We start from the raw sequence: 13,199 nt of genomic DNA, 5'->3' as shown, positions 1-13,199 counted from the left end.
GTTTCACAGCAGCACCTCTACAAAGTGGGTGATGGTATAATCATTTTCCTGGTTAGCAATAAGGAATGGGGTCTGGGAGAAAGAATGGGAAGGCTCTGGACCTAGGTCACTCAAGGGTCAGCGGCTATATTAGGGTGGACCTTCCTGTCTGTTCTTCCCACCTTGCCAATCTTTCCCTTCCTGCCCTAACCAGCTCTTCATTCACAGCTCCTGCATTGCTAACAGCCCTCATTGAGTCTGATCTTGTTTTTAGTGAAAGGCCAACAAAATACTGCTGGCTGTTTGTGCTTCTTCAATCAGGGCCTGGCCCATTTTCCAATTGCCAGCATCATCTGGGCTCCTTTCCTCCAACTCTGAACTTGCTTGAGTTCAGCTGATACATTTACATGAGAAACGGATGATCTGTCACATCTGTCAGTGTGCCAGCCTCCCCCTCCCTGTCAGATAGCAAGTGAAATGGCAAGTGTTTCCCTGGGTTCCCAGGCTGCTGGCTGCAGAGGTGGAGCAGCAGGTCCCAATGGGGGGCACAGTGCAAGCCCTGGAGGCTGACAGACATGCTGGCCTTCGCTGTGCTGGCCAGTGTGACCCTTTCTCAGCTTCTGAATTCCAAACTGTATTCCCACTAAGAGGACTCAGAGGGTGACCAACTATCACAATTTGCCTGGGACCAAGGTTTTTCCCATGACATGGAATTTTCAGTGCTAGAATTGGTAGGGTTGGTCACCCTGTTTGGCACACCAGGACACAAAGGCAGTGTGAGAGCATTCGACATTTCCTGGGTGATCCATCTGGAATCTGGGACAAAGATCATTGAGGGCTGTGGCCACCTTTTTCTCTGTCATGTCTGAAGCTTACAGTGCTTCCCTTCACTCATTTATGCCTTATTTTGTTTTTAATCTCTGTTACAAATTGGATAGGGTAAAGTATTATTTCCAAAAAGTAAATGGCTAAGTGAAGATCTGCAGGCATGTTCTGAGGTAAGGAAGGTACAAAGGAATGGCGGGGGGTGTAATCCCTTTGTCCCTAAAGTACTCTTCCCAATTCAAAAACATATTAGGTATTTATGATGAACTAGGGACCATGGAGGTTTATGTCCTGCTTATTCCCAGTCCTCAGAGAGCTGACAGCCCCATGGGAGAGACTGATTTAAGTACAATTAATTATATTTGCTTCAAGGCTACCTAGGGGTTCATTAAGATGGAGAAAAGGCCGAGAAACCTAGGGAAGAATTAGGGTAATTCTTCCATACTATGTGCTAAGTACATTTCTTACATTCATAATGTCATTTAACAGCTAATATTTCTTAAGCATTTACCATGTGACTAACCCATTTCATTTTTAGAACTCTCTATATATACTTATTCCATGAATGAAGAAAATGGGGCTTTGAAAAGCTAAGTATCTTACTTAAAGTTGCAAATTAATAAATGGAGGGTCCAGGGTTGGAACCCAGAGAGTCTGAGTCTTGTCTCCTGCCTTGTATGACACTGAATCTTCTACCCTTCAGTGTGCTGGATCCTCAAAGTAACCACATGCCAGATACTCAGTCAATGTCACAAGAAAGCAGCTGGTTGGTCTCTGGGAGCAGAGGGTGGCTGTGCGTGGTGGAAGCACAGAGGAAAGAACGTGGTGGGTCTCTGAGTTCTACACTGGAATCCCAAGGCATGACTCCAGGAGCGCACCACGGGTGGTGTGAAACCTCTGGGAATGCTAATTTTCTAAAGAAAACTGTCTGGACAAAGGCTGCTCTTCTGGCCCCAGGCTCCAGTAGAGTCTAAACAATGTATGAACAGAATGTGAAGGCACAGACTGATTTCTTCCTCATCCTTCCAGGGCTGAAGTTGGGAGAGATTCATTATATTTTATTTCCCGGCCTGCTTTATAAGCTTCTGGAGAGCCTATCTTTCTTATGCATGTAGAATATTTGAGCAACTTGCTTTGTGCAAAGAGAGTACTTGAAATAGGCAAATCAGACAAAAATGCATTGATTTGATATGCCACATCTGATCATAACGTGTTCATTGCAACAGCAGACTCAGAAGTCTGATATTCCAGTACCATCAACTTACGTAAGTTTTAGCAATAATGATCCACAAGTGTAGCACTCTTCCTAGACACCAGATTAAGCATCCAGAGCCTGATATCATAACACATCCTCAAAAACTGTCACAGCATCTATTCTTGTGCTTTATAGGTTTTGGTTTGGGTGAAGCAAATATATCATTTCAGAAAAATTAAGTATTCAAAAATACTAACATTAATTTCCCTATAACTATAATTAATAAAACATAAGTGTAGGAAGAATATTGTTCCTACGAAATTTATAGAAATAACAAACTTCTGGGGAAAAATTGATATTTTCTTGTCCACTTCCACTGTTAATAATTCCTGGTTAATATAATCATAGTTTTTCTCTCAGACCCCAAAGTGGGCCTGTTCAGGGCCTGCCTCTGACTATGAGACTTCAAGTCAGCTCCTGGCACTGCAAGGTGCTAGAATTCCTGGGGCCGTTCTTCTTCAGTTAGAGAGAAAACAAGATTATTTTTTCTTTTTTTTTCTTTTTGATGGCAAAGAAAGGCTTTCTCTACTTGCTGATTTATACTCAGCTTTATCCTACAATGGTATTTATGCTTCTGTGCATAAAGGAGAAATTGACTTTCTGCTCTATCCATCTGATATTCTGTTCCTTTAGCTCAGCAACACTGAACAAGTGGGCACTCAGGACAGGCCTTCTTTAAGGCATGCCTTTGGGGAAGGTGTTTTTCTTCCACCTGTTGATACTCACTAAAGGGAACTGAATGCAGAACCATGTCCCCCACCTCTTCATTGACATGGCCCCTCTCCAATCGTTCTTTTGTCCTTGACATTTTATGAAATTATCTTTATCAATGGTTTCCACTCTTTTAACTTCCCTGAGTTATTTGCACAACCTTTTCTTCTTGTGGTGGCTGTTTACCCTCAACAGCCTTTATAAAGGACAAACTAGTAAAACTCCACCATCAATGAATTTCAGTTTATTTCTATTTGAGTTGTCCAACTATGTACAGAGATAACTCAGTTTCTGCCCTCACCCAGAGCTTTCTAGAAAACTGTTGAGAAAGAAAATGAAGAAGGTTAGCTCTTCTTTAGCCAATGATATAACTTTTTTTTTTTTTTGTATCACTATCAGTAATCGAATTCAGGGGTGCTTAACTAGTGAGCCACATCTGCAAATCTTTTTTTATTTTCAGACAGGGTCTTGGTAAGTTTCTTAGGGAGGGCCTTGCTAAGTTCCTGAGGCTGGCTTTGAACCTGTGATCCCCCTTCCTCAGCCTCCCTACCTGCTAGGATTACAGGTATGCACCAGGCTGATAGTATCTTAATTGTATGCAAAAAGTCTTGCTGTATTTCAGAAGAGTTTAGTGATGCAAAGAAAAATATTTTTTGCCACATACTCCCACAGCACGATCATAGATTGTGAATTGAGAAATTCTAAAGGTGACATAAAGTTCATCAATATCTTCTTTGCCAAATACAGGTGCTGTACTATATTAAACATGTCTTTTATTTTTTGTATTTTGGTTCTTTTACATCTGGGCCCTATTGATCCTGGAGGCGCTGCCCCTCCCAGCAGCACTGGCTAATTCCTAGCGATAGTAAACAGCTCTTACCCAAACTGTTCACACAACAGCCAACACAAACCAGCCAATCCAGAGCCCACCTCCTCCATCAGGCTCTCACACCAACAGCCCCAGGGCCGGGGCCAGACAAGTAGGAACAGCTCCTGTGCCCCAGAATCTGCTGAGATTATTCAAACTGGTGAACCCTAAACCTGTTTATCTTGCCATTCCCATTCCTTCTCATGGAAACTCCAGAAAAGGCTCTTGCCCTTTTTTTCCTTGTTCCCTTGGTCTCCTGGCTGACCCTTGTTTTTGGGTCGTGTGAGTATAACAAAGTCTTTTCAATGGCAGTTGTCTGACCTGTCAACCTAGATGTACCTACATCATAAAAAACCTATAATTTAAAACATGTAAATAAGGAGATTTGGGGAGGCAAAAACAGATATCCTGTCCCCAGCATTCTGGATGTCACTCAAATAAATTTAGATGAAACTTTGGTTGCTCTGTGAGCTGTACTAAGCAAAACTACCACTTTAACTGTTTTTAAAAAAGAAACGTTGATTTTAATACAAAGCAAAGTATGCTACTGGATAAGAAAGTACTCAATCAAGTGGAAATTGCTATGATTAAAGTGTTCACATTAAAGTACCTACTGATTCCAAAGGGGATGGGATTTTTAGGGTCCTAGAATTCCAAAGCACCCCTTGAATCCAATGGTGAAAGTAGCTTAGAAAGAAAGTGAAAATAAGCCTCACTCATCTATACACAAATCCTGATGCTTCATCTTCAGTGTTCTGAATTCTAATACATTCACTATAATTTCACTATAGTGGATTCACTGTGAAGGGCAGAGTCTCTATGGCACTAATTCTTGTTTAAGGCTTACTTCCACTCTTTCTCAAAGGCAATTTTACTTAACTTTGTATGCCCAGCAGCTGGCACAGAGTAGGTGTTAAAATATTCATTTACTGATAGAGAAAATAATTCTGAAACATCCTTGTGAATAATGTAAGCGATACCATAAGAGATCCAAGATGCCCCTTTAGGATATTAAGTAAGTGAATGGTTTCAGAGTTGAGAATTAAAGCTACTTCCTCCAGCCCAAACCACCATACCCCCTCCCCTACATTATGCCACCTCTCAGGGAACAATCTCAGACACTTAATGGCAACAGTGGACATCTTGGAGTCTCTGGGCTCAGCTGACTACTGAGCCCTCTCGTTCTGCGACTCTCCAGCTAACATTGTAGGCATTTTCCATGGGCCTGGCAATGCACTGTGGCAAATGGCTGAGCTCCTGGGGGTGATTTGGGTAACACTTACCAAGGGCTCTAGCTCCTTGCGGTCTATGAGGTTCATCTCTGTGACGAAGTAATAGAAGTGTTTGTAGCAGGTGTTGACGTGAGCCTCTGCGCCCATCACAATGACCCGGTCAAAGTGGTGGATGTAGACATGGACGAAGACTCGGAAAAGGCGGCACAGGATCTTCTTGCAGATCTGAAGAAAGTTCTTTGGGAAGGGAACACCTAGAGAAGCAAAGAGGGAAAGGCATGAAACCACAGTGGTAGGAGGGAGTAGTGGGGAGGTGGCAAATTAGGAAGTGCTTTTCTGCTTCTGTCCAAGGGGCAGCTGCTGCACTCTAGCCCAAGAGGCCAGAAGGGAATGGAGGATCAGGGTTATTAGAGCTTCTGATTTCTCAAGATAATTCAGAAACCTGCTGTTTTATGTGAGTCTGCTGTGTTTTATGTGATTCTGCTGTGTTTTTTTTTTTAATGTTAAGTGGAAGTTTAAGAAAAAAAAAATACAACACTAAATAGATGATAAAACAGAACATCTCTCTAGGTTAGGCTTGGTCTGCAAGCCAGCTTGTTTGCACATTCTGGTCCAAAACCTCTCCCAAGGTACATTGTTTCTTTTCTTTTTTTTTTTTTTAAAAAAGAGAGAGTGAGAGAGGAGAGAGAGAGAGAGAGAGAGAGAGAGAATTTTTAATATTTATTTTTTTAGTTCTCGGCGGACACAACATCTTTGTTGGTATGTGGTGCTGAGGATCGAACCCGGGCCGCACGCATGCCAGGCGAGCGCGCTACCACTTGAGCCACATCCTCAGCCCCGGTACATTGTTTCTGAGGTAGGCAAATTCAGCAAACTCCCCAGATACTATGCATTGGTAAGAGTTAGGGGTTATATTTCCTAAAACAGAAAGGGGGAACGACTGGAGAGTTACTCAAGATTTCCACTGCTCTCAACTTGGCCAAAGCAGCACAGGGCAGAGTGGCAAGCCCACCTCCTTCCTCCCTCTCAAACACTATTTAAACTCTTATTATTTACACTGTCTTTAAGTGGCAGCATGTTGTAATGGATTCCTAAGTTAAACAGACTTTGTTTGAATTCTTATCTTCTCCTTTTCCAGCTGTTTGACTGTGGGCAAGTTATTGAACCTCTGTTTTCTCGTCTGTAAAAGAGAAATGGAAACAAAACAAAACAGTCATAGTAAGACCCTCCATGCAGTTGGGAGGATGTTACCATGAGTAAGAGCCTCTACAATGCCTAGAACACTACAGGAACTCACTCAGTGGGACTCCCTACTCTTCTCTTTGCAAGGTAAGGTCCGGAGCACCTAGCTTCTGGAAAACTTCCTCATCAAGAAAAGACAGACAATGACCAGCCTTTCAGCAGAATTGCAGAGCTCTGCTCAGGGAATGCCCCAGGTTGCCCAGAGTTTTGCTGTCCTTGCCTCCATGGGGACCTGGGGCAGTTGCCTGCTGTGAGACTCTGTAAAGGGATCACCTGGGTCCCCCAGGGTAGGATGAGAGAGACAGGACACAGCTGGCAGTCGGCAGTGACAGGATCTGCCTTCCCCAGGGTCCCCGCACTGATATTGGCTTTTCTTTAAAAACAAAATGGCAATATATCAAATGAACCCAGGGAGAATCTCAGGCAAGGCTTGGCATCTGACTCTCTGGGTAACAGATGCTGGGGTGTGGGCGTAAGGGTGAGGTAAAGCCAGGGGGAAGGTGGAGGGCAGCCACTTGCACAGCCTATGGGCTTTCTCTGCTGGACCAGGGCCACTGAACCATTGCTGCAGGTTAGGGAGGGTCTGGAGCCTTCCACAAAGCCCAAGTCCCAGAGGTGATGGGATCCCTGCTAAGATAGGTGTGTTGACTTCAGAAGGTGAGTGCTGTAACTCTTGCCAGATGGTTAAAAATGTTTATCTTCACAACGCATCTGTGAAGTAGATCTTATTAGTCCCATTTCATAAGATGACCAACTCTGAGACTCTGAAGCATGACTCAACTTGCTAAAAAGTGGCAGGGCTGGGATTTAAACCAAGTCAGTCTGATTCTCAAATCCAAAGTGTGAGTACATCAGGAGTGTGACTGGCTTTCTTGCCTGGGTTAGAGGCACCACACAAAGGGGTCCCTGAGGCTTACTCCTGGGTTTTTGTTGTTGTTGTCGTTGTTGTTTTGGTACCAGGGATTGAACCCAGAGGAACTTAACTACTGAGTCAAATCCCCAGCCTCTTTTTATTTCTTGTTTTGAGACATGGCCTTCCTATGTTGCATAGACTTCCTAAGTTGCTGAATCTGCTTTGAACTAGCGATCCTCCTGCATCAGCCTCCTGAGTCACTGGGATAACAGGTGCACCACACTGCACCCAGCTGAGGTGGTGCAGAAACATAAGTATGCATAAGAAAAGGGATGGAGAAAGAAGGGCCCAGAAAAAGTCCACAGGATTGGAAACCACATCTGGAGGCAATAGAAAGTCAGCTAATGTACTCTGCTGCCTACAAGGAAAAATGTGCTTTTCTTTCCCAGGTCTTACAACCATGGACCTGGGACTAAGAGTGAAAGCTAATATTTACTGAGCACTTAATATGTTCTAGGGCCCATGCCAAGAGCCTGGTAAGTGCTGATAGAGCTCTCAGAACAGCCCTTAAATTATTATTTCCATCTCAAATTATTATTTCCATCTCACAGATGAGTAAATAGACTCAGGAAAATTAAGCAGCAGCTTAAGGTCACCTAGCAGGCAAACAGAGGAGGTATTTGGACCCAGGTAGCCTGACTTCAAAGGCATGAGCCCCTGGTAGCCTGAAACCCAGTGATGCTGCTCTAGGGCTCTACCCTCACCTCCAGCTCCACAGACCTTCCTTTCTGGACTTCTTCAGCTTACCATTCCCTCCCCCGGCTCTAGTCTGGTGGAGGTTCACCAGTTGCCAGGAGATGTGGGGAGTTCCAGCTGTGCCAGTTTCTCTTCCTGGCCCCAAAGGCAGTGCCTGCACCCTATGTGCTAACCACAGTGAGGCAAAATCAAGGACAAACAGAGGACGTTCACAGCAATTTCTGCATCCCTCCACATTATTCCCAGGCTGCTTTTCGCCATCCTGCCTCTGCTCAGCTCTGAACCCCTGGGCTCTGTCCTCTGTTTCTTACCTGGTCTCTGGCCTTGTCTATGGCCTTGATGGCATTTGCCCTTGTCACTTCCCTTTGGGTTATAGCTTTAGTGTGATTGAGAGAAATTGATTTTGGAGTCTGGAAGACCTAGTTTCATATCCTAGCCCTTCTGTTCACTGGCTGAATCAGCAAGTCATATAATCAATCTAGTTTATTATAAAATTGATATACATATTTACTTTATAGCATTCTTATAACAATACATATGCTGTGCCTAGACCTTTGTAGGAACTTTGGAACTAAGCTTTACTTTGTTATTTTCTATCTGAATTCCTTGGGTAGATAGGTATTCTGGTTTGGATCTAAAAATGTCCCCCAAGGAGCTCATATGTTAGGTAATGCAGCAATGTTCAGAGGTGAAAAGACTGGATTATGAGAGTTGTAACCTCATCAGTGGATTAATCCCATTTGATGGGTTAATAATTTGAATGGACTATTGGGTAGTAACTGTAGGCAGGTGAAATGGTGCTGGAGGAGTAGGCCACTGGGGGGATGCCCTTGGACTATAAGTGTCATGGCCCCTCTTCCTTTCTCTTATTTTTGGACACCATGAGCTGAGCAGCTTTCCTTTGTCATGACGTTCTGCCTCACCTCAGTCAAGAGCAATGCTATCGACTAACCATGGACAGAACCTCTGAAACTGTGATCCTAAAGTGAACTTTTCCTTCTCTAAGGTGTTCTTCTCTGGTATTTTGGTCACAGCAATGAAAAGTGTAGGACCCCAGGCTCGGAATCTCTTGGTTCTGGCTACACAGTTGGGCCTGACTTGCACTATTCCTTCCCTTGTGTGTGCTTTGTTCTCCAAGAGTGAAAGCTGAAAATGGGCTCAAGTCAAGACAAGCTCAGCAGGCATGACTTATCACCCCAGGCCAGTTCTGAAAGCTGAGCAGCAGTTGGGCATTCTAGGGCGTCTGGAGCCAAGGGGGGTTTCCCACTAAGCTAGAGATAAGATGCAGGCCACAGAATGTGGGGTTCAAAATAGGAGAGCTACAGGCATTTGAGAAACTTGTTTGATTACTCAGGAGCCAGTTCTATAGTCCGTATACTATGTTAAGCCTTTCCTCCCTTTCTCTCCTGGCTTCCAGACATTCAGATGTGTGTGTGTGTGTGTGTGTGTGTGTGTGCGCGCGCGCGCGCGCACGCGCGTGTATTTTAAATAAACCTTCAAAAGATGGGAAGTAGAAAGGATCATTCCCCTAGATATAAAGAACCTGTATGAACCTCCTCTTTGAAAGATTCTGGAATTTCTCATCCTGTGTAACTGGCCTTATGGCAGCAAGATAAGGCCAGAGTAATCCACTGACCCCAATCCCTTCAGTGATAGAATACTGACGGATTATTTTCTTCTTGGTGCTGCGAGGAAGTATCTAGTCTGCATTAAACAGCCACAAAAAAAAAGGGAACCCTGAGTGATCCTGAGATATGCATGGATGTCAGTTAATTCCAGAAACAACCTGAGCAGTGGTATTGTTATTTCTGTATGTCAAAACAAGGAACCTGAGGCTTAGCTCAGCTAAAGAACATTTGCTTCGTGCCACACAACTAAAGGAGATGGGATAGAGATCAGAGCCCAAGCTCATGTGCATCCTGTGCCTTCTGGTGCCAAGAGACAGATGATTGAGTGTCACTTAGAGTACTTGCAGAAGAAGCTCAAATTTTTTTTGTTGTTCTTTAAAAAAAATATAGTAAGAAGAATGAAAGGCTAATGGATTATCTGAAATGGACGCCTGGCTACTGACAGGGGCAGCTTGAATATGAGTAGTGTATTCATGGTGGAGTCTGAGCCAAAGGCAGTGTGTGGTCCACAAGGCACCATTCGCTTTCCTCCTGACCAGAGCCAAGCCCCTCCTTCCACCCTTTCCACCTCTTTTGAGTATATAATATACTATGTGCCCTTTACTTCAGGATTTTTCAAGATGTATTTTTTAAAAAATCATAATCCTGGGAAATTCTTGACTGAAAAGAGAAGGCCATGAGTTCAAACATATTTGCAAAAATGCCACTTTCATAAAAGTTTATAATACAGCCAAGTGTAGTAAAGGATCTCAGAATACCTGTAGCAAAAAATCCCTTTCCTCATAATACCTGTTGGTTTAAAACAGTCTGTAATCAGTCTGCTCAGGTTTCATTTCTGGCTTTACCACGTAATAACAATGTAGCCATATGCAAATGGTTAGTCATCCTAAACCTCAGTGTCCTCATCCCCAAAAACCCAGGATATAGGAATGTTACCTGTCACTCAAGAGGTTCTTGTGAGGATTGAATACATATGCATATAAAAGGCTTTCCTTAATGCCTTGCAGATGGTAAGCACTGTATTGTGAGCTAGTTTAATATCCCGTTGACCAAATGTTCTTTGCAACATACCTTGGGATTAAATTCCCTGTATGTTTATTTTTAGGAGAGCAGTCTTGGTATTAATACATCAATTCTGAACTTGCAGGAACTTAAGAGTGGCAGATACTCAATTAAACACTAGGTTATACTCTGCTTTACATTATTTTCTCATACATATGTACTTATATATTGCTGTAAGTACTGGGGGGAAAAGATTGTCTCATATTTTGATTCTACTCTTTAAAAATACCTGGTACGAACAAGGCAGGTGATATGTCATATCGAAATTGAATCAGAAAAGACCAGTGGCATTATTTAGTCAAGACATGAATCCATCATCTCCTATTTGGGAGAGGAAAAAAAGCCCACAGCAGAAATGATACCTTTTTTTTTTTTTTTTTGCCTGTCTTGATATAGTCCTGGCTTGGAAGGCTGCACACTACTTTTGGGAGAACTCTGTGATGCAGAATATTTTTGATCCAGTTTTGGGGTGGCAAGAAGGAATCTGAAACTCCTCTTTTTATTGTTCAAACCGCCTTTCTCTTTTCAGTCCAGTTTTTCAGGTGATGAGAGTTAATTTTCAGTCACTGTACTCCACTAGAAAGTTAATGCCAGACAATATTAACTGAAATTATTTCAGTCTTAACTGAAATAATATATCTTAAGGGTTTGGAGTTAGACTTTGACCAGACTTTGCATTCAGACTTTGAACTGTTAATTACACAGATGGATCGATGACAATAATTCCTGACAGGTAGATATGAATCAATAATATAGAAAGCATCTAACCAGAAGTCCTTAAGTGACTTGTAGTCACTCATTAGAATCTTGGAGCATGCTCTTCGCCCTTCCTTTTTCTCACCCTCAGGACATCCTGTGACTCTCAGATTAAAGCTGGGAAATTTCAGACTCCAAGAAGTTGGCCTGAAATGAGAAAATGAGTCTAGACGGGTGCTCCACAAAGAAATGGTAGGCATTCAGGTGTGGGCAGATGGCCTCAGGCTCGGATGACCCTGGGTCACGTGGAGTGGCTTGGTCGGGTGGGTAGGTCAGTACTGAAATGGAGTTAGCGAACCTGAAACAGAGCCAGGTTGAGCTCCAATTTCAGAATGGGACCAGGCAACCAACACGCCCCGGCAGAGGTCAGGATCCAAACCAGTCACTCATATGAGATTCCGGCAGGAAATTGCTTAACAATTAGACCGCAGGCAGGACTAGAGATTGCAGGGAGGAGGCTGGCCCTGGAGCTGGGGCAGAGGGGGAGGGGGAGGTGAGTGCAGGCCTGGGGACTCTCTGGAAGCAGGAGAATTTGGTCCTCAGTCAAGAAGCCAGCATCTGACAGAGCCCTGCAGAGTTTATGCAGTGTCTAACCACAGCTTTCTGATCTCTAAGCCGAATTCAGTGAGAGAGCTAAATGGAGCATGGAATACAATATTTCTCTGGGGCCCGCCTGGATTTGCTCTCATCTCTGACTTAGCAAATCTCCTTTTTCCTAAATGAAATTCAATAAAAATTCCAGCAGTTTCTCAGCTTCAAGCCATTTTTCTTGCTTCTTCTATCTCTCCTCTTCCCTCCTTTTCACTAAGTCCTCGTGTGCCCCATTCAATTCTTCCTTTTGGGGCGCTCCAGAGAGGAAATAAGTTGCCCATGTGGCTTGTGTTATTCTTTTTATCCTGTTACGAAGACCACAAAGGGAGAGTCCCTTACACAATGTGGAAGTGCTTTGGATGACAAAGCCAGACAAGATCTGGGGGGGGGGGGTGTTTCTGAGTGATGGGCTGCTCAGTCCTGTTTTCATGGTTTTCTCTTTGCTTCTGAAGAGAAAGGCTGATGCTTGCCAATGAGACTCTATCCTGTGGTCAGTGCTAGGCTGAACTTGGGCTTTGGAGGTATGGAGCTTAGGACTTGTCTCCATGGACCCCAGAAAACTGCCCTCAAATACCCCAAGTTCTGCAAGCAGTTAGAAGATATTCCCCCCTTTCTCTTTCCTTAATCAATGTCTCTTCTTTCTTTAGACCTTAGCTCAATCTTCCCTTATCCCACATTCAGGGTCTCTGGCATCTGCTGCCCTGCTCCTGAAATTTTCCTGAGTACAGATCACAAGTGGTGACTCCACAGTATCTGTGCGCATCCTTGCCTCAGGTCTGTGCCCAACCCCGTATCCTCCATCCACCCGCCCCCCCCCCACCTTCAATCTCCTTGAGCACAGGGGCTGGGTCAGTCTCAAAATTGTCTCCTTAGTGCCTAGCATGAAGCCTGGAGTGGGATGGGTGTGAAATCAATACTTGATACCTCTTGGAATGAGAGTCAAACTCCTCTGACATCTGCTTACCTGAAATCAAAGCTCAGAAAGATCATGGGGCAAACTTTTAGGACTTACAGAGCTAAGTCATGATAGAAAGGGATCTGAATTCAAGTCTGTCTTGATTCCAAAGCTTCTACTCTTTCCACTCTGCCAGGAAACTTTGCAGAGTCCACATGGCTCCTTTTATCTTGCTCCAATCCATTTGTCAGAATTAGGGAAACAAAACTTATTAAGAGATGAAGGTAGAAAAGGGTTGTCTGGTTCTTACTTCCCCAAAGTTTTGTGCCAGGGTTAAGGACACTGGTTAAGTATTTGGCTCTGGAATGCTCCTGCTTGGGTTTAGATTCCAGCTGTGAACTTCCATGCTTGCTTGCCCTTGAGCAAATCTGCTAACTTCCAAAAGGTTCAGTTTCCTTATCTGAGGAATAGTGACACTGACACTAGCTGTGCAGGTGATTGAAGCCCTATGCCACAGACACACAGAGGAATCCAGTGAATGGCAGC

General features: G+C 43.8%; 1 protein-coding gene across 3 annotated transcripts in view; it reads right to left on the bottom strand.

Moving 5' to 3' along the window:
• Positions 1-13,199, bottom strand: part of MOB3B (MOB kinase activator 3B) — a 193,478-nt gene that overhangs the window by 27,925 nt on the left and 152,354 nt on the right. For all 3 annotated transcript variants that reach the window (XM_081275855.1, XM_081275854.1, XM_081275856.1), the window contains one exon: positions 4,922-5,124. In XM_081275855.1, the coding sequence (XP_081131981.1) occupies positions 4,922-5,124 (203 nt within the window). The remainder of the gene's footprint in view (positions 1-4,921; positions 5,125-13,199) is intronic.

This window comes from Spermophilus citellus (genome assembly GCF_964194105.1).
Source record: "Spermophilus citellus genome assembly, chromosome: 2".
Lineage (NCBI taxonomy): Eukaryota > Metazoa > Chordata > Mammalia > Rodentia > Sciuridae > Spermophilus > Spermophilus citellus.
Note: the sequence above shows the minus strand (reverse complement) of the source record. Positions and strands in the feature narration are given on the sequence as shown.